Source organism: Sus scrofa, chromosome 6 (assembly GCF_000003025.6).
Source record: "Sus scrofa isolate TJ Tabasco breed Duroc chromosome 6, Sscrofa11.1, whole genome shotgun sequence".
Classification (NCBI taxonomy): domain Eukaryota; kingdom Metazoa; phylum Chordata; class Mammalia; order Artiodactyla; family Suidae; genus Sus; species Sus scrofa.
Window position 1 is genome coordinate 62,019,629 of NC_010448.4, and position 19,352 is coordinate 62,038,980.

The 19,352-nt window shown below is 46.6% G+C and overlaps 1 protein-coding gene across 1 annotated transcript; it reads left to right on the forward strand.

The window, feature by feature from the left end:
- Nucleotides 5,412-9,932, forward strand: LOC110261383. The gene is made up of 3 exons (XM_021097582.1): nucleotides 5,412-5,453; nucleotides 7,957-8,352; nucleotides 9,249-9,932. The coding sequence occupies exons 1-3, from the start codon at nucleotides 5,412-5,414 to the stop codon at nucleotides 9,513-9,515; spliced, it is 705 nt and encodes a 234-aa protein (XP_020953241.1). The 3' UTR covers nucleotides 9,516-9,932.

A 19,352-nucleotide genomic window follows, 5' to 3' on the forward strand; every position in this document is an offset into this window, starting at 1 on the left:
GGAGCTGCATCTGCCAGCCTACACCACAGCCAGAGCAAAGCCAGATCTGAGCCATGTCGGCAACTGACTCTGCAGCTCAGGGCAGTGCCAGATCCTTAACCCATTGAGCAGGACAAGGGATTGAACTCAAGTCTAAGTGGATACTAGTTTGGTTCATTACCGCTGAGCCACAAAAGGAGCTCCAGCATTTTCCATTTCTAATGGTTAGAATGTAGTTTCCAATGTTTACAAATTTGTTTAACCATTTTTTTCTTTTTTCTTTTTTTTTTTTAATTTAGGGCTGCATCTGCAGCATATGGAAGTTCCTGGACTAGGGGTGGAATGGGAGCTGCAGCTGCTAGCCTACACCACAGCCACAGCAACGTGGGATCCAAGCCTAGGTTGGGTTCCCAGGCTAGGGGTCGAATCGGAGCTGTAGCTGCTTACCTACACCAGAGCCACAGCAACACAGGATCCAATCCTTGTCTGCAACCTACACCACAGCTCACGGCAACACCGGATCCTTAACCCACTGAGGGAGGCCAGGGATCGAACCTGCAACCTCCTGGTTCCTAGTCGGATTCATTAAGCACTTCGCCAGGACGGGAACTCCCTACTGTTAGATCTTATCTCTGTGTTCATCAGAGAGTTCACAGTGGAGAAAGGCCTTACGAATGCAATGAATGTGGGAAATGTTTTACTGTTAGATCTGATCTCTGTGTTCGTAAGAGAGTTCACAGTGGAGAAAGGTCTTGTGAGTGCAGTGACTGTGGGAAGTGTTGCACTGCTAGATCGAGCCTTTGTCGTCATCAGAGAGTTCATGGTGTATAAAGATCTTATCTGGAAGTTCCCACTGTTACTCAGCGATAACAAACCTGACTAGTAACCATGAGGATGCAGGTTCGATCCCTAGTGTCACTCAGTGAATTAAGGATCCAGCATTATCAGGAGCTGTGGCTCCGACTTCCATATGCTGCACCTGCGGCCCTAAAAAGCAAAACAAAACAAAACAAAAACCCCAACCAAAAAAACTAAATGAGGAGTTCCCGTCGTGGCGCAGTGGTTAACGAATCCAACTAGGAACCACGAGGTTGCAGGTCTGATCCCTGGCCTTGCTCAGTGGGTTAGGGATCCGGTGTTGCCGTGAGCTGTGGTGTAGGTTGCAGACGTGGCTCGGATCCCGAGTTGCTGTGGCTCTGGCTTAGGCAGGTGGCTACAGCTCCGATTAGACCCCTAGCCTGGGAACCTCCATATGCTGTGGGAGCAGCCCAAGAAATGGCAAAGACAAAAACAAACAAAAAAACCTAAATCAGTGCAGTGAATGTGGGAAACCCTTTAGCCAAAGCCAGCTCCTCCATATCCATAGGAAAGTCCACACTGGAGAGAAGCCTTATGAATGAAAGGAATGTGAAAATTCTTATTCAAAGGTGCCATTTGGTTTAACATCAGATTTCAGTAGATAAAGGGTCTATTAATAAATAAATGTAGCCTGATCTGATTTGGGGCCGTTTGGGAGGTTACAGAGGAGGATCCATGCATGCACTCACTGTGCAGCAAATGGACCCTCTCTAGGGAGAAAACAGAGGCACAGAAAAGATGTATTGCTTGGCATCTCCCACGAATGGACAGAGTTCTGGGATTCAGTGCCACTTTGCCTGGTCCAGGGCATGGAGAGTCTGGTCCCTGCATTTTTCTTCCTCTTGCCACCCAGTTTTGAGAACTCAAAGAACACCTTGTCCATCCTGATTCATACCTCTGTACCCCATCCCAACATGGATGGCACCCCAAGATGCCACCCATCAGCATCCCATGCTGATGGACAGGAGACTCTTTTTGCTAGGAACCAACCTTGAGGGCTTTCCTGTGAATCACTCCATTTATCTACTCAACCCGATCAGTGCTAAAAATCTATTTTTTTAAGTTTTTTTGGGGGGGTCTTTTTGCCATTTTTTGGGCCGCTCCTGTGGCATATGAATGTTCCCAGGCCAAGGATCGAATCGGAGCTGTAGCCACCTGCCTAAGCCAGAGCCACAGCAATGCGGGATCCGAGCCACGTCTGCAACCTACACCACAGCTCACGGCAACGCCGGATCCTTAACCCACTGAGGGAGGCCAGGGATCGAACCTGCCACCTCCTGGTTCCTAGTCGGATTCGTTAACCACTGAGCCACGACGGGAACTCCTAAAATTCTATTATTATGTCCATTTGTGGAAGCAAGGGTCTGTAGCTCTTGGAGGTTGAGGGCCTTCCTCTAGGACATACAGCTGCCAGGCTTTTGATGAAAGTGGTGCCTTTCCACTGCAAAGGTCCACTGGCTCTCTTCTGCCCTTTCCAGCAGGGACCCTTTCTGCTATGTCCCAGCCATGAACCACCTACATCCGACACCTGCATCTCCACCAGGGCCCCAGGGCCCTCCCCCACTGCACAGCTCCATGCTGCCCATACGCTCTCTGTTAAAAAGTTTTTCAAAGGGGTAGCAACACCAAACCAGGCACCCCGCATAGGGTCATTCGTGTTATAGCAAATGTGACACTGGCTCTGTCACCACATGCAGTGGTTTGTTTCCAAGGTCCTGTCCATCTTTGTTTTGTTTTGTTTTGTTTTTGTTGTTTTTTTAAGGCCACACCTTCAGCATATGGAGGTTCCCAGTCTAGTGGTCAAACTGTAGCTGCAGCTGCCAGCCTCTGCCATAGCATCACCAGATCCAAGCTGCATCTGTGACCTACACCACAGCTTAGGGCAACACCGGGCCATTAACCCACTGAGCAAGGCCAAGGATCCAACCCAAATCCTCAAGCATTCTAGTTGGGTTCATTACTGCTGAGCCGCAGCAGGAACCCCTGTCCCTCTTCTTTGCAAACCCACATCAGGATGTCCCTGTTGCCTCATTAACAAGTGGATCCACTCACCGTCCTAGGCACCGTGAGGAGCCCTGAAGGACCGAGAATGTCCACTGTGACCCTCCCATGCCCTGAGCCTCTCGCCCACTGCCCCCATGGCATGCGGAGGTTGCATGGCCAGGGCTTAACCCAGAGACACAGAAGTGACCACGTCTGTTCCTTAAGGGCTAGGGCACCGTGTTACTCCAACAAGGCTCCTCCTTCTAACCCCTTTACCTATTTCCCCACTGTTCCTGCCACCCCACCAGAAGACTATAACTCACTGTGTGCTTGCTATGTAATGGGTATTTCCTGTTGTTTAAAATCTTTGGGGTGCAGCCATGCATATGGAAGTTCTCAGGCCAGGAACCGAACCTGTGGCACAGCTGCCAAGCTGCTGCAGAGACAAAGAGTCTCCCTAACCCCCTGCACCGCAAGAGAACTCCGTATATAATGATTGTTCATCAGCAGGGACTTGCCTCTCCCCCTGTGTCAGTCATACTTGACGATCTTAACCTTAAAAGCTAAGCCAGGAGTTCCCGTTGTGGCTCAGTGGTTAATGAATCCAACTAGTATCCACAAGGAGGTAGGTTTGATCCCTGGCCTCGTTCAGTGGGTTAAGGATCTGGCGTTGCCGTGAGCTGTGGTGTAGGTCGCAGATGCAGCTCAGATCTGGCATTGCTGTGGCTCTGATTCAACCCCTAGCCTGGGAACCTCCACATGCCTCTGGTACGGCCTTAAAAAGACCAAAACAAAAAAAAAAAAAAAAAAAAAAGAAAGAAAGAAAGAAAAAAGCTAAGTCAGTGCAGGAGTTCCCTAGTGGCTCATTGGGTTTTGGATCCAGTGTTATCGCTGCTGTTGCTCTGGTACAGCTGTGGCGTGGGTTTGGGGTGATGGGGTGCCGTGGGGAGCTGACAACGCAGGCTGATCCTTCCCATCAAGACTGTAAAATCCCACGATAAAATCATGATGTTTACTGTATTTCTCTCAATTTTCTTCATTTTTCTAATTTTCATGTTACTTAAGTTTCCGTTGCTGTTCGTTTGCTTGTTTTTCTGCACCCACTGCGTGCAGAACTTTCTGGGCCAGGGATCAAACCCATGCCACAGCAGTGACAATGCTGGATGCTGTCCTGCTAGACACCAGGGAGCTCCCTCTACTTTTGTCTCTTGCCTACTTTTATTTTGTGTTTTTTTTTTTTTTTTGCTATTTCCTCTTTCATTGACAAGTAGGAAATCTGGGAGACAAGAAAGACATCTGTTGAGATTTCACTCTTTCACCACTAATGGGACTTCTTTTCTGCATAGAATTGTAATTTGGAATACTTAAAGAAAATTCTAATTTTTTTCTCTATATATTTACTATGCACAGGGTCATGGCCACACACATTACACACGTTGAAGATAAATCTGCAGCTACCTCAGTTTTAAGTCCAGACATTCATTCACACTATAAATCAAGCCCTGGTTGGAGTTCCCGTTGTGGCTCAGTGGTTAATGAATCCGACTAGGAACCAGGAGGTTGCAGGTTCAATCTCTGGCCTCGATCAGTGGGTTAAGGATCTGGCATTGCCATGAGCTGTGGTATAGGTTGCAGACGGGGCTCGGATCCCGAGTTGTTGTGGCTCTGGTGTGGGCCAGCAGCTACAGCTCCGATTTGATCCCTAGCCTGGGAACCTCCATATGCTGCAGGAGCGGCCCTAGAAAAGGCAAAAGGACAAAAAAAAAAAAAAAAAAAAAAGCCCTGGTTTGTAGTATTTGCTGCCCTCTCTGGTGTAGATCCTCCTACCATAGCCAGGGTTAAATTGCCGACTTAATATCACTGAACATGGAGTTGGGAAGTGTCGTGAGTAGCCCATCACTGTATTCTTTTTCCACCATACAGACAGAGTAACCACAAATAATTTTATGAATGTAGCTAATAAACCAAAGTAAAATTATTATAAAGTATAAAATTCTAAATTTTGTTTTAAAAATAGTTTAATGGATGTATAGCTCGTGTAAATTAAATTGCACATATTTGAAATGTACATTTTGACTTAGTTGTACGTGTGTACACCCCTTGAAACCAGCAGTATAGAAAATACCCTGGGGCTGAGATCCCGCCCTCCTCTCAAAGGTTTTGGACCCCACTGTTGATCGGGTGGCTGAGTCATGACATGGCCCAAGACATGAAATCTGGAATGTTGTCCCCAAAGCCAAGTCCTGCCTTTTCACTTCCAAGGCACAATTTCCACTCAGAAGTGCAGTCCCAGGTGGCATAGACCAGACTGCCGCCTCCCAGCCCAGCCAAGTCCTCCTTCGTGTGCCCAGAGACCGAGCTGCAAAGAGAAAGAAAGAAAAGGAGCTTTGCAGCCCCTGGACCCACGTGTGAAGTCAGTCCCCAGGCGCTGCTGCTGCCAAAGCAGCTTCTCTGCTGCCCCTGTTGCACTTTTGCCAGTACTACCTCCTGATGGTTCCCCAGGACTGGAAGTAGCCCACACTCTATGGCCCTCGTTGAGAATCCCGGGCTCCTCAGGGCACCTTGGTGGGGAGATTCCCTCCACTCCCCCGATGTCCACTATCGGGATCTCTCTTTTCCCCCAGGCTGAGATGGTGCGGAAGGGGAGGGCTTTAGAATGTGGCCTGACCAGCATGGAAAGGGGCCTGGGGATCTATGTTCAGTTACCCTGCTTTGGAAGAGGGGCACTGCAGGGACCCGGGGGCTTTGGTGGTCCAGAGACAGACACTGTGGTGTATACTGACAAGGTGTAATAAGCCAGGACCTGAATGATGGAGTCAGATATTGGGTTGACAAGCTGTCCTTAAAAGGAGCTGTCCGTTGTGAGATGAGCAAATAGATTGAGGTCATATGACATACACAGTTAAGCGAGGAAAGCAAACTATAGATCTATATATGAAGTGAGTTTTTTTTTTTTAACTAAACAAATGTATCTAATCATATATGGCCATGCGGCCATACAGACAGAAGGGCGTATCTATGTGCAGAAAGAGCTGTAAAAACCTGGAGTTTCCGCTGTGGTGCAATGGGATCTGTGCTGTCTCTGCAGGGCAAGGAGCCAGGTTCAACACCCAGCACAGTGGGTTAAGAGAATCCGGCAAGTCACACATATGGAACAGGTTGAAACTGCAGCTCAGATCTGATCCCTGGTCAGAGAACTCCATATGCCTTGGGCAGCCAAAAAACAAAGTAAGAAAAAAAAAGAAAGAAAGAAATTGTGAAAACATTATCATGCTGCAAACTTTGTTTTCTGTTAGACTTTTCACTTTGTTTTTCATAGATCTGTATACTGTAGTATATATTTATTAACAATAGTAATTTTGATATTTTATCCACTTCAAAATGACAGTGTATATTGAAGAAGCAAAAACAAAAACAAAAACAACCCCAAAACGAAACAGATTTATATTCTACGGGTAAGGCAATTTTCTGTTTTGGGGATAGATCAGTTGTTGGGCTGCACCCTACAGGCTTGTAAATCTTTTAATTGCCCATCTTCAAGACCAAAGAAAGAGTCCTGAGACCAGGGCAGAGACATGAGTGATTTAATGGATGGGGAATCCTCCTCATCCAAAGTAAGGTCCTGGAGAGACACCACACCAGGGCAGCAGTCTCTCCCCCTGGGAGGACAGGGAGGACAGGGAGGTGACCATATTTAGAGGGAATTGAGTTCAGGTTTACTCATCGGTTATCAAGGAAAGCAGCAAAGGAGCCTGCCCTTTACAGTCTTTCTGATAAGCTATCAATGTGAAGTCCTTATAACCTAAAGATGAGAACAATCACCAGCTGTGGCCGGGGGAAGTACCTAGGCATTTACTGATTAGGCCTTATGATTAGGAGAGAAGTTCAGCCCTGTGAGCAGGGTATTGGTGAATCAAACTAATAGTGCAGGGGATGTGTAAAGAGCAAAAGAACAGCCATCTTGGGTGGCCTGATCATATATCAGTGTCACTGAGCTGGACACACTCACTGAATGTGCAGGCAGGAGGGCCTGTTTTAGGGGGGCCAGAAGCAGCTCTCTTCCTTCTGTCCAGCTGCTTCAGGCCTGGTCAATATCTTTTTTCCCCATTATTCCCAGTCAGGGTCCTGTCGGACTTTTTTCTTTGATCAAAGCTTACACTTCAACCTGTCTGCATTTCAAGAGCAGAAGAATAATGTGTTTTTGCTTCCAGTTACTACTGGATGTCACCTTGGGTTGGATTCAAGCAGTCTGAGATGAGATAACACCCAAGCACTACTGTGATTAGTAGTCCCAGAGAATTTTTTTAAATCTTTATCCTTTTAGGGCCACACGCGAGGCATATGGAAGTTACCAGGCTTGGGGTCAAATGGGAGCTACAGCTGCTGGCCGACGCCACAGCCACTGCAACGCGGGATTCAAGCAGCATCTGAGACCTACACCACAGCTCACTACAATACTGGATCCTTAACCCACTGAGCGAGGCCAGGGATGGAACCTGAGACCTCATGGATACTAGTTGAGTTCAGTCTGTCTGAGCCACGACGGGAATTCAGTCTCAGAGGGTCTTAAATGCTCTTAACACTCTCGGAAAATTTCCAACGCCCCCTCATGAAGGATGGAGCCCATCCAACACCAAGGAAGTCATTTCCCAGCGCTCTTCCAGGTGCTGCTTTTTCCCAGGCGATTCAGGGGCTCGGCAACCTTTTATTTTATTTTATTTTATTTTTTTTGGTCTATTTCTTGGGCCGCTCCCGCGGCATATGGAGGTTCCCAGGCTAGAGGTCGAATCGGGGCTGTAGCCACCAGCCCTAGCCAGAGTCACAGCAACGCGGGATCCGAGCCGCGTCTGCGACCTACACCACAGCTCACGGCAATGCCGGATCCTGAACGCACGGAGCAAGGCCAGGGATCGAACCCGCAACCTCATGGTTCCTAGTCGGATTCGTTAACCACTGCGCGACGGCGGGAACTCTTCAGCAACCTTTTTGAACGCCTTGAACTACATTACCCAGAAGAATGTGCGCTAAGGGACAGCGCGTTCATCCAATGAAACTACAGAAAGAGTATTTCCGGGAGGGAGAACCTCCTGGAGCGGGACTTACGGCGTCTCATGGCGGATAGTTTGATTGCTACAGAGTGTGTGGAGCTCGGTAGGAGTTGGTGTTGGAGGCTTAGGAAGCGAGGTGTCGGGCTTCGAAGGCGCCGGAGGAGGCTCTGCGCGCACCGCCCAGGGCGGGCCTGCGGGTCCGGACACCGCCGCCTGCGGGGAGTCTCGGTGCCGCGTCCCGCCCGGTCGCTGGGTTGTGGTCGCTCCGCTCTGGCCGGAGGCGCCGACGGCGGCGGCGGCCGCGCCGAGGGACCCGGCCGAGGCAAACGCTGTGGGCCCCGGGCGGTTCCCTGCCCGTTTCCCCAGCCGACTAGGAAGGGCCCGAGGGAGCGGCGCCTGGTCCCGGACCGGGAGGCCCGCAGGGGTGGTCTCCCGGTTTCCGACGCTCAGGGTCACGTGGAGTGGGGGAGGCGTGGAGATGCCTGTGAGTCGGGACCTCGGGGGAGGCCGGAGTCCGCCTCGTTTCTGCAAGGAAGGGGGTTTGAGGCCAGGCTGCCCCTGGAGCGGCGGACGGGTGGTTGTACCTTCTTGGGTCCCTGGCAGCTTGGCGGGTTTTGGCAAAGGAAGGACACGATCTGAGTTAGGCTTTTTAAAAGCCTTTTCAGTGGGAGAACAGAATGTAGGGGCGATGAGGACGTTAAAGCAAGAGGATTTGTGGCTTTTTTCCAAGCTCACAGCTGTTAAGAGGTAGCCCTGGGAAGGAGGCACGGAGGTTAGTCAGTCAGCCTGAGGTTACCCGGCCCTGGTGCTCGGCACAGGGACAGGGAAAGCCTGCACCCTTTCATTCCTGACCTGCCTTTTCGCATAGATGCTCAGGGCTGCAGCAGCACCTTGGGTAGGTGGAGGTTGTCCCAGTCCCTCACTGGTTCTGAGCCCCTCGCACACATTTGTTGTATTTGATGTGTGTTGGGTACCTTCCCCTGCCATTCGCCCAGCCCTTTGGTTTGGGGACCTTGGAGAACTCCACATTCAGAGTCCTGAGTGCAGGCTGGGTTCTATGGAGGGGATTCCCATTTCCCACTACCAGTGGGAGAAGGTATCAAGGCTACTCCTGGGACATAGCTGGCAGTGCTTTAAGGTGAACCCGAGCTGGTAAGAGCAGGTCTCCTTTCTTTCTGGTGGGTCATAAAGAGCAGGGAAGAGCAGGAGTTAGGCTTGAAATAACTGCCCGTGTGTCCTCGAGGCAGTGGGAGGTTCAGATCAGAGGAGGGATCTCAAGAGGCTCCATCTGGTTGGGCGGTGGGGGGGGGATGTGTGGGAAGATGGGCTGTGGGTTTTCAGGAGTGAGCCTGTTCACGGTTTCATTTGTTCCTGTTACAGCAGGGCAGTGTGACCTTTGAGGATGTGGCCGTGAACTTCTCCTGGGAGGAATGGTGTCTTCTTGATGAGGTCCAGATACCCCTGTACCTTGATGTCATGCTGGAGAACTTGGCACTTGTGCCCAAGCTGGGTAAGAGCCTCACAGCACCTGCATCCTCTGAGCCAGGCTGTGTCTTTCTCCTTTTCCCCAGGGGCACCTCTGTCCTTCTCACATCTGGACCATGGGATGTGATGGAGTATGTCCTCTGGGTACCTGGGCTGGGCTGAGTGCATCCCTGCTCCTTGGTGACTGAGCCCTTGTAGGCCCTAAGTCTTGCAGGGAAGGGTTCAGGCTTCGTAGTCTTGCAGTCAGCCCTGTGGATCCCTCCTTGACTTGCCCTCCCTTTGACCTGGTGACTGTCCGCATGTATGGGGCACCCATGTTTTGCTCCATTAGTTTACCTGACTTTTTTTTGTGCCTTACCGTGCAAAACGCTGTTCTCAATGACTTGGCGACTACTATAACAGACCATGAGCTGTTGTTGTAAGACCCCTTTCCAAGTTTCCAATTTGTCTACATCCACGGTAGCATCTGTTTTCTGTTCTTTTCACAAGTATTTTTTTTAAATGAATTTAATTTATGGCTCCACCACTGGCATATGGAAGTTCCCCGGCTAGGGGTTGAATCAGAGCTGCACCTGTGACCTATGCCACTGCTTTCAGCAACTCCATATCCTCAACCCACTGAATGAGGCCAGGGATCAAATCCATGTCCTCATGGAGACTAGTTGGATTCTTAAACCACTGAGCCACAATGGGAACCCCTGTTCTTTTCATAATATCCATCCTAATGGGTGTGAAGTGTTATTACTTTACCATTTTTTTGTTTGTTTTTGTCTATTTGCTTTTTCTAGGGCCCACCCGCAGCATATGGAGATTCCCCGGCTAGGAGTGTAATTGGAGCTGTAGCCTACGCCAGAGCCACAGCAACTCCAGATTCGAGCTACGTCTGCGACCTACACCACAGCTCATGGCAATGCCGGATCCTTAACCCACTAATCGAGGCCAGGGATCGAACCTGCAACCTCATGGTTCCCCTTCGGATTCATTTCCGCTGAGCCACAATGGGAACTCCACCTTTCCATTTTTATAATCAGTTTTGTTTTTTGGTTTTTGTTGAGTTATATATATTGTATCAATATATTCTGGATATTAGTCCCTTTCTATGTGGGCTCTACAAGTATTTCCTCCCATTCTGTTGCCTTTTTGCTGTGTTCATAGTTCCCTTTGTTATACAAATGTTGTTCAGTATCTTTGTCCAGCTTTCTCGAGGTATGATTGACACAAAATATGGTGAACTGTAAAGATATGCAACAATTGTTCATGTTTATGAGGTCCAGTTTCTTTTCCTAGTTACTTGTGCCTTCGTTACAGTTAAGAAATCATGGTTGAGGGAGTTCCCGTCATGGCTCAGTGGTTAATGAATCTGACTAGGAACCATGAGGTTGTGGGTTTGATCCCTGGCCTCGCTCAGTGGGTCGAGGATCCGGTGTTGCCCTGAACTGTGGTGTGGGTTGCAGACGCGGTTCGGATCCTGCGTTGCTGTGGCTGTGGTGTAGGCCGGCGGCTACAGCTCCAATTCAGCCCCTGCCTGGGAACCTCCATATGCCACAGAAGCGGCCCAAGAAATCGCAAAAAGACAAAAAGACAAAAAAAAAAAAAAAAAATCGTCGTTTCTGTTACGGATTGCATTGACTCAACAGTCTTCCTTCCACCTGAGTAGTAAAACAGATGAACCTCTAGTGACACTTTGGTGTTATCACTCCAAATCTGAAGTTTACATTAGGTTTCACGCTTGGCGCTGTACATCCTATGGGCTTTGATAAAGGTATAATGAAATGGATTCACCATTATCGTATCATAAAGACCGTGTTCAGTTCCCTAAAACTCCTCCATGTTCCACCTGTTCGTTCCGTTCCCTGCCCTCCCGGTCTATATTGTGTGTAGCCTTTTCACATTGATTTATTTGACTTAACGTGCATTTTAGTTTTCCGCTTGTCTTTTCATAATTTGATAGGTCAGTGCAGTTTAGCTCTAAATAATCTTCCTGTTTTCTGGATGTTTCATGTTTATCTCTTCAGCGACTGAAAGACCCCTCGATTTCTTCCACGTTTTTGCAGTTACGAATAAAGCTGTTATAAATTTCTATGTGAAAGTTTTTATGTGGATGGGTGTTTTCAGCTCCTTTGTATAAATGCCAGAAAGTACAATTGCTGATGATATATAAGAGTATGTTTAGTTTGTAAGACACTCTCAAGGAGTTCCCATCATGGCGCAGCAGAAATGAATCTGACTAGGAACCATGACGTTGCAAGTTCGATCCTTGGCCTCGCTCAGTGGGTTAAGGATCCAGTGTTGCCATGAGCTGTGGTGTACGTCTTCAGCTATAGCTCCTATTCCACCCCCAGCCTGGGAATTTCCACATGCTGGGGGCGCGGCCCTAAAGAGCAAAAATAGGAAAAAAAAAAGAAACTGTCAAGTGAACCTTCCAAGTGAACTGTGCCGTTAAGCATTCCACCCAGCCGGAAGTGAAATTCTTACTGCTCCACACTTTTATCACCAGTTGGTGTCATCAGTGTTTGGATTTTGGCCATTCTTGTAGGTATGTAATGGTATCTGTTTTTGAGTTTAATTTGCACTTCCTTGCATGTTTGTATAAAATAAATGGTCATCTGCCTATCTTCTTTTCCTTTTTTTTTTTTTTTTTTTTTTTTTGCTTGTGACAGTGGCACGGGGAAGTTTGCAGGCCAGGGGTCAAAACTGCACCGCCGCATCCACTGGAGCCTTAGCAGTGACAGTGCAGGATCCTTTACTTGCTGAGCCACCAGGGAACTCCTTGAGTTAATTTTTTGTTAAGGGTGTAAAGTTTGTGTCTAGTTTCTTTTTTTGGTTTGTGTTTTTGTTTTGTTGTCATTTTAGGGCTGAACCCAGGGCACGTGGAGGTTCCCAGGCTAGGGGTCAAATCGGAGCTATAGCTGCTGGCCTATGCCACAGCCACAGCAATGCCAGATCCGAGTCACATCTGTGATCTACACCACAGCTCATGGCAACACCAGATCCTTAGCCCACTGAGGGAGGCCGGGATTGACCCAGGAACCTCAAGGTTCCTAGTCGGATTCGTTTCAACTGCGCCATGATGGGAACTCCGGTGTCTAGTTTCATTATTTGGCATGTGATGTCACTTGTTCCACTTCTTTTTATTAAAAAGACTTCATTTCTCTGAGTTCTTGTTGTGGTTCAGGGAGTTACGAAACCAGCTAGTATCCATGAGGGTGCAGGTTTGATCCCGGGCCTCGCTTAGTAAGTTAAGGATCTGGCGTCCCTGTGACTGGCTGGCAGCTGCAGCCGTGATTCAGCCCCTATCCTGAGAACTTCCATGTGCTGCTAGTGTGGCTGTAAAAAGAAAAAAATTAAAAGGCTTCATTTCTCTCTATTGTTTTGCTTTTCCTCATCTCTCAAAGGTCAGTTGAGTGTATTTATATGGGTCTGTTGCTGGGCTCTTAATGCTGTTTATAGATTGATTTGTCTGTTTTTTTCACTGATAGCATACTGGCTTGATTACTTTAGATGTTTTGAAATTAAGTAGCATTCGTCAGCCAGCTTTATTCTGCTCAGTATTGTCATACCAGTGACACTGACGATCTTTAGCTCACTGAACCAATAGGGAGCTCCTGCAGCCTGGATCCCTAGCCCACTCAGTGAGGCCAGGGATCGAACCCACATCGTCAGGGATACTAGTTGGATTCGTTTCCATTGCACCACAAGGGGAACTCCAGCAGCTGGATTCTTAACCCACTGCGCCATGCCAGGAACTCATAGCTCTGTGTGTGTATATTTATGTGTGTGTGTATATATATATGTATACATATATGTGTGTGTGTGTGTGTGTGTGTGTGTGTGTGTGTGTGTATATAGTTGTTCAGGGATGCACCAGCAGCATATGGAGGTTCGAAGGCTAGGGGTCCAATCAGAGCAGTAGCCGCCGGCCTGTGCCACAGTCACAGCCACGTGGGATCTGAGCTGTGTCTGCGACCCACACCACAGCTCATGCAACGCCAGATCCTCAACCCACTCAGTGAGGCCAGGGATGGAACCCACGTCCTCATGGATGCCAGTTGCGTTCGTTAACCACTGAGCCACGACGGGAACTCTGTTTTTTTTTTTTTTTTTTGTCTTTTTTTGCTATTTCTTGGGCCGCTCCCGCGGCATATGGAGGTTCTCAGGCCAGGGGTCCAATTTGAGCTGTAGCCACCGGCCTATGCCAGAGCCACAGCAACACGGGATCCAAGCCGCGTCTACAACCTACACCACAGCTCATGGCAACGCTGGATCCCTAACCCACTGAGCAAGGCCAGGGACCGAACCCGCAACCTCATGGTTCCTAGTCGGATTTGTTAACCACTGCGCCATGACGGGAACTCCCTGATTTTTTTTTTTAATTAAAATATAGTTGATTTATAATGTTGTATGAATTTCTGCTTTATAGCAAAGTGACATAGTCGTACATATATATACATTCTTTTTCTCATAGTATCCTCCCTATATTGTATTTTTAATTTCAAATTTTACTTGTTCATTTCTAAGATACAGGAAAGTGGTTGATTTAAAAAAAACTTTTTTTTTTTTTTTGTCTTTTGTTGTTGTTGCTATTTCTTGGGCCGCTCCCGCGGCTTATGGAGGTTCTCAGGCCAGGGGTCCAATTTGAGCTGTAGCCACCGGCCTACACCAGAGCCACAGCAACGCAGGATCCGAGCCTCGTCTGCAACCTACACCACAGCTCACGGCAACGCCAGATCGTTAACCCACTGAGTAAGGGCAGGGACCGAACCCGCAACCTCATGGTTCCTAGTCGGATTCGTTAACCACTGCGCCACGACAGGAACTCCCTAAAAAAATTTTTTATTATACTTCATTTAAAATGTTCTGTCAATTTGTGCTGCAGAAAGTGATTGACTTTTGTATATTAACCCTGTATCCTGAAACCTTTCCAAAATTGCTTCTTAGTTCCAGGATTTGTTTTGTTCTTCTGGGGGATTTTTTTACATAGCTGGTCATATCATCTGAGAATAAAGACAGTAGTATTCCTTCCTTCCTAATCAATATAACTGGTACATAAACTGCTCATCTCAGAGTTCCCATCGTGGCTCAGTGGTTACCGAATCCGACTAGGAACCATGAGGTTTCGAGTTCGATCCCTGGCCTTGCTCAGTGGGTTAAGGATCCGGCGTTGCTCTGAGCTGTGGTGTAGGTCTCAGACGCGGCTGCTGGGGCTCTGGCGTAGGCCAGCAGCTACAGCTCCGATTCGACCCCTAGCCTGGGCACCTCCATATGCCAAGAGAGTGGCCCAAGAAATGGCAAAAAAAGACAAAAATAAATAAAAAAAATAAACTGCTCATCTCATTTCATTAGTTGTGCCATCCAGTATAAAGTCGAAAGTGAGTTGTTGAGAGAGAAAGTTATTGGTTGCTTCTTCATTTTAGTGGGAAGATTTCTAGTTTTTCTCTAATAAGCATGATGATAGTTAGAGGGTTTTATTTAGATTATCATGTTGAAGTTTTTTTTTTTTTCCCCTATATTTAGGTTACAAGGTACCACCCATTTATCATGAATGGGTGTTGGATTTTGTCATATGCATTCTGTCTGAGATTCTTTTCCCACATAGATGATCACAGAACATTGGGTAAAGTTCTTTGTGCTGTGCAGCAGGTCCCTGTTGGCTGATCATTCCATATACTTAAGTGTGCATACGCCAGTCCCAAACCCCAGTCCACCCCTCCGTCCCCCTTAAAGGTTTTCTGTGTTGCTACATCTGTTTCTCATAGTGGGGTAAGAATGATCTTTCCCATTAATATAGCAGATTCAGACTTTTCTATTTGTTAGTCTGTTTTGCCTCATATTTTGACATTCTGTTGTTAGGCACAGACATGTTAAGGAATCTCTTGCATCCTAGAGAGTTGACCTCCTTGGAGTTCCTATTGTGGCTCAGCTTTAATGAACCCAACTGGTATCCATGAGGACATGGGTTCGATCCCTGGCCTCGGTCAGGAGGTTAAACGATCTAGTATTGCTGTGAGCTGTGGCAAAGGTCACAGATGTGGCTTGAATCTGGTGTTGCTGTGGCTGTGGTATAGACTGGCAGCTGCAGCTCCCATTTGACCCCAGCCTGAGAACTTCTGTATGCAGCACATTCAGCCCTAAAAGAAAGACCAAAAAAAAAAAAAAAAAATTGACCCCTTAATCATTGTGTCATTTTTTAAAAATCCCTGGTAACTCTGTTTATGTGAAATCTGCCGTGATTTTAATATACTTATTCCCACTTTTCTTCTTTCTTAAAAAAAATGTTGTTAGCTTTTCCTCTACCCATTTGCTTTTCTTTTCTTTTCCTTTTTTTTTTTTTTTTTTTTTTTTTTGTCTTTTTGCCTTTTCTAGGGCCACTCTGCAGCATGTGGAGATTCCCAGGCTAGGGGTTGAATCGGAGCCACAGCCACCAGTCTACGCCGTAGCCACAGCAACGCGGGATCCAAGCCACATCTCTTCATGACAGGCTCCAGATCCTTAACCCGCTGAGTGAGGCCAGCGATCGAAACTGCATCCTCATGGATGCTTGTCGGACTAGTTTCCACTGAGCCCTGACAGGAGCTCCACCAGGCTACTTTTAAAAGGAAGTGGAATAAATACTCAGAAGTTGTCACTTCCAGATTAATTTTACTACATGTTATGATAAATATTCCTAACGTTTATTTGTGACTGCTGTATCTGCGTGGTGGAAATACAATACAATATTGTGTTACTGCACACACTTCTCAAATCTGTTTAGTGACATCCTTTTGGCAATTTGAAATTGGCCAGGATGGGTATAAACACACCAGAGAAACGGACAAAATCTACAAAATGGGCGTTGCTTACTTTCCTGGATGGCTAGACTTAAAGTGGTGAATGTGTTATGAAGGTAGATCATGCTTGAAAGTATTTAGCCTCTGGGAGTGTTCACACTGGAAATAGCACCCAAAAAATTGAGAAAATATTCTGAGTGTATTCAAGAACAATACTTCCATTACGTCACTGCTGATGAATAAGTGAAGTTACAACATATTTTTTTATTAGTGAAAAGGGAAATATCAGCTAACATCCATTTCACAATAAGCAAATGGTATTAACAGTTATTAAGATACACAAGCGGCAAGAAAACATGAAAAAAATGTTCGACATCACGAAACATCAGAGAACTGCAATTGAAATCAAAGTGAGATACCATCACACCCCTATTAAAATAGCTAAAATTAAAAGACTGATTATACCAAGTATCAGCAGGATGGGGAGAAACAGAGGCTTTCATATCATGTTGGTGGGAACACAGAAGGGTGCAATCAGTTTAAATCACAGGTTAGCTGTTTCTTAAATACTGGCACAAGAGAACGAAAGCACATGTTCATATAAACTGTATACCTATGTTCATTGCAGCTTTAATTCTCTTGCTATTTTTGGCCACGCCCACAGCATCTGGAAGTTCCCAGGCCAGGGATCAAACTTGGGCCACAGCAGTGACACAAGCTGCTGCAAAGATAACAATGGATCCTTAACCCACTGCTTCACAAGGAAACTCCCAATTGCAGCTTGCTTTCCTTCCTTTTTTTATTTTTTATTTTATTAAAAAAAAAAAAAAAAAAAAAAGACTGTAAGTGCAGCATATGGAAGTTCCAAGGCTAGGGGTCAGATTGGAGGTACAGCTGCTGACCAACACCACAGCTACAGTAATACCAGATCTGAGCCACATCTGCAACCTATACCACAGCTTGTGGCAATGCTGGATCCTTAACCCACATCCTTATGGGTACTAGTTGGGTTCCTTTCTGCTGAGCCATAAGGGGAACTCCCTGCAGCTTTATTTCTAGTACCAACCCAACTACCCATTGGTGCATGAATGGATAAATAGTAGCATATCCATAGAGAATACTACTGAACAACAACAACAACAAAAAGAACTACACACAAGGAACATTGATGAATTAGTGTGAAAAATAACAAAAATAGAGTAAGCATTTTAGAATTCAATTCATGTAAAAACCTAGACAATGCAAAATAATTTACTAAGTAAATTACTAAGTAAATCACTAAATTCCTCTAGGCTTGGGTAGGACAAGGCGAGACTGTAAAAGAGCATTTGTTAGGGAGTTCCCGTCGTGGCGCAGTGGTTAACGAATCCGACTAGGAACCATGAGGTTGCGGGTTCGATCCCTGCCCTTGCTCAGTGGGTTAACGATCCAGCGTTGCCGTGAGCTGTGGTGTAGGTTGCAGACGCAGCTCGGATCCTGAGTTGCTGTGGCTCTGGCATAGGCCGGTGGCTACAGCTCTGATGCGACCCCTAGCCTGGGAACCTCCATATGCCGCGGGAGCGGCCCAAGAAATAGCAACAACAACAACAACAAAAGACAAAAAAAAAAAACTGAAACCCAAAAACAAAACAACAACAACAAAAATAGTTCAAAGTAAAGAATCTGGCCTCCTGCTCTTTCTGGAAACCAGAAGGTTTAACTTCTCCACTGTTTTCCCCTATCCCTGGGGAAGGGCAGCCCTGAATCAATGCAGGAAATATGGGCAAGCAGTGGAGGCTGTTCCAATCTGGGACAACAGGGACACTGGCTGGACCACAAAAGCCACGTCCTTAGACCACGGCATCTCCATTCTCTGTCATTACCCTGCTTTTACAGCAATGGTGTCTTGAAGTGACCAGTCTAGAAAGACAAGGGAAATTCACAAAACCTTGAGATTATTTGTTCTGACTGATTTCAGCTACAGGAGATACACCGCTCTGGAGATGGCTGTGATTCTTCACAGCTATAGCTGCAGTCAGAGATTTATGAAGGTACATTATGTTTTTTTTTTTTTTCCTTTTCCAGGGCCACACCTGCGGTATATGGAGGTTCCCAGGCTAGGGGTCAAATCGGAGCTGTGGCTGCTGGCCCACGCCAGAGCCACAGCAACTTGGGATCCGAGCTGCGTCAGCGACCTACACCACAGCTCACGGCAATACCAGATCCTTAACCCACTGAGCAAGGGCAGGGACCGAACCCGCAACCTCATGGTTCCTAGTCGGATTTGTTAACCACTGCGCCACGACGGGAACTCCAAAATATTCTTCATTTTAAAGTCTACGTTGTCTGAGTATTGCTACTCCAGCTTTCTTTTGATCCCCGTTTTTGTGAAATATTTTCTTCCATCCTCTCACTTTCCATTTGTATGTGTCCCTAGGAGTGAAGTGGGTCTCTTGAAGACAGCATATATATGGGTCTTGTTTTTGTATCCATTCAGCCAGTCTATGTCTTTTGGTTGGCATGTTTAGTCCATTAACATTTAAGGTAATTATTGATATGTATGTTCTTATTGCCATTTTATTAATTGCTTTGGATTTGCTTTTGCTGCTCTTTTTTCTTTCCTTCTCTTGTTCTTTTCTGCCTATAGAAGTTCCTTTAGTATTTGTTGTAAGGCTGGTTTAGTATTGCTGAATTCTCTCAGCTTTTGCTTATCTGTGAAGATTTTGATTTCTCCTTCAAATCTGAATGAGAGTCTTGCTAGGTAGAGTAATTTGGTTGGAGGTTTTTTCCTTTCATCACTTTGAGTATATCATGCCACTCCCTTCTGGCCTGCAGTTTCTGCTGAAAAATCTGCCGATAACCTTATTGGGGTTCCCTTGTATGAGATTTGTTTCTTTTCTCTAGCTGCTTTCAAGATTTTCTCTTTGTCTTTAATGTTGGTCAGTTTGATTAATATGTGTCTCAGGGTGTTGCTCCTTGGGTTTATTTTATATGGTACTCGTTGTGCTTCCTGGATTTGAGTGAGTGGTTCCTTCCCCATGTTAGGGAAGTTTTCGGCTATTATCTCTTGGAATATTTTTTCTGTCTCCTTGTCTCTCTCTTCTCCTTCTGGCACCCCTATAATACGGATGTTGGTGCCTTTAACATTGTCCCAGAGTTCTCTGAGACTCTCTTCATTTCTTTTTGTCTTTTTTTTTTTTTTTTTTTTTTTTTTTTTGCTATTTCCTGGGCTGCTCCCGCGGCATATGGAGGT

Bases quoted from the DNA above. Each gene is read 5' to 3' on its own strand.
- LOC110261383 (XM_021097582.1), top strand. From the start codon at position 5,412: ATGTCCACTATCGGGATCTCTCTTTTCCCCCAGGCTGAGATG. The intron at 5,454-7,956 runs GTGCGGAAGGGG...TGATTGCTACAG, and splicing joins TTTTCCCCCAGGCTGAGATG to AGTGTGTGGAGCTCGGTAGG. The intron at 8,353-9,248 runs GTGAGTCGGGAC...TTCCTGTTACAG, and splicing joins GGGGAGGCGTGGAGATGCCT to CAGGGCAGTGTGACCTTTGA.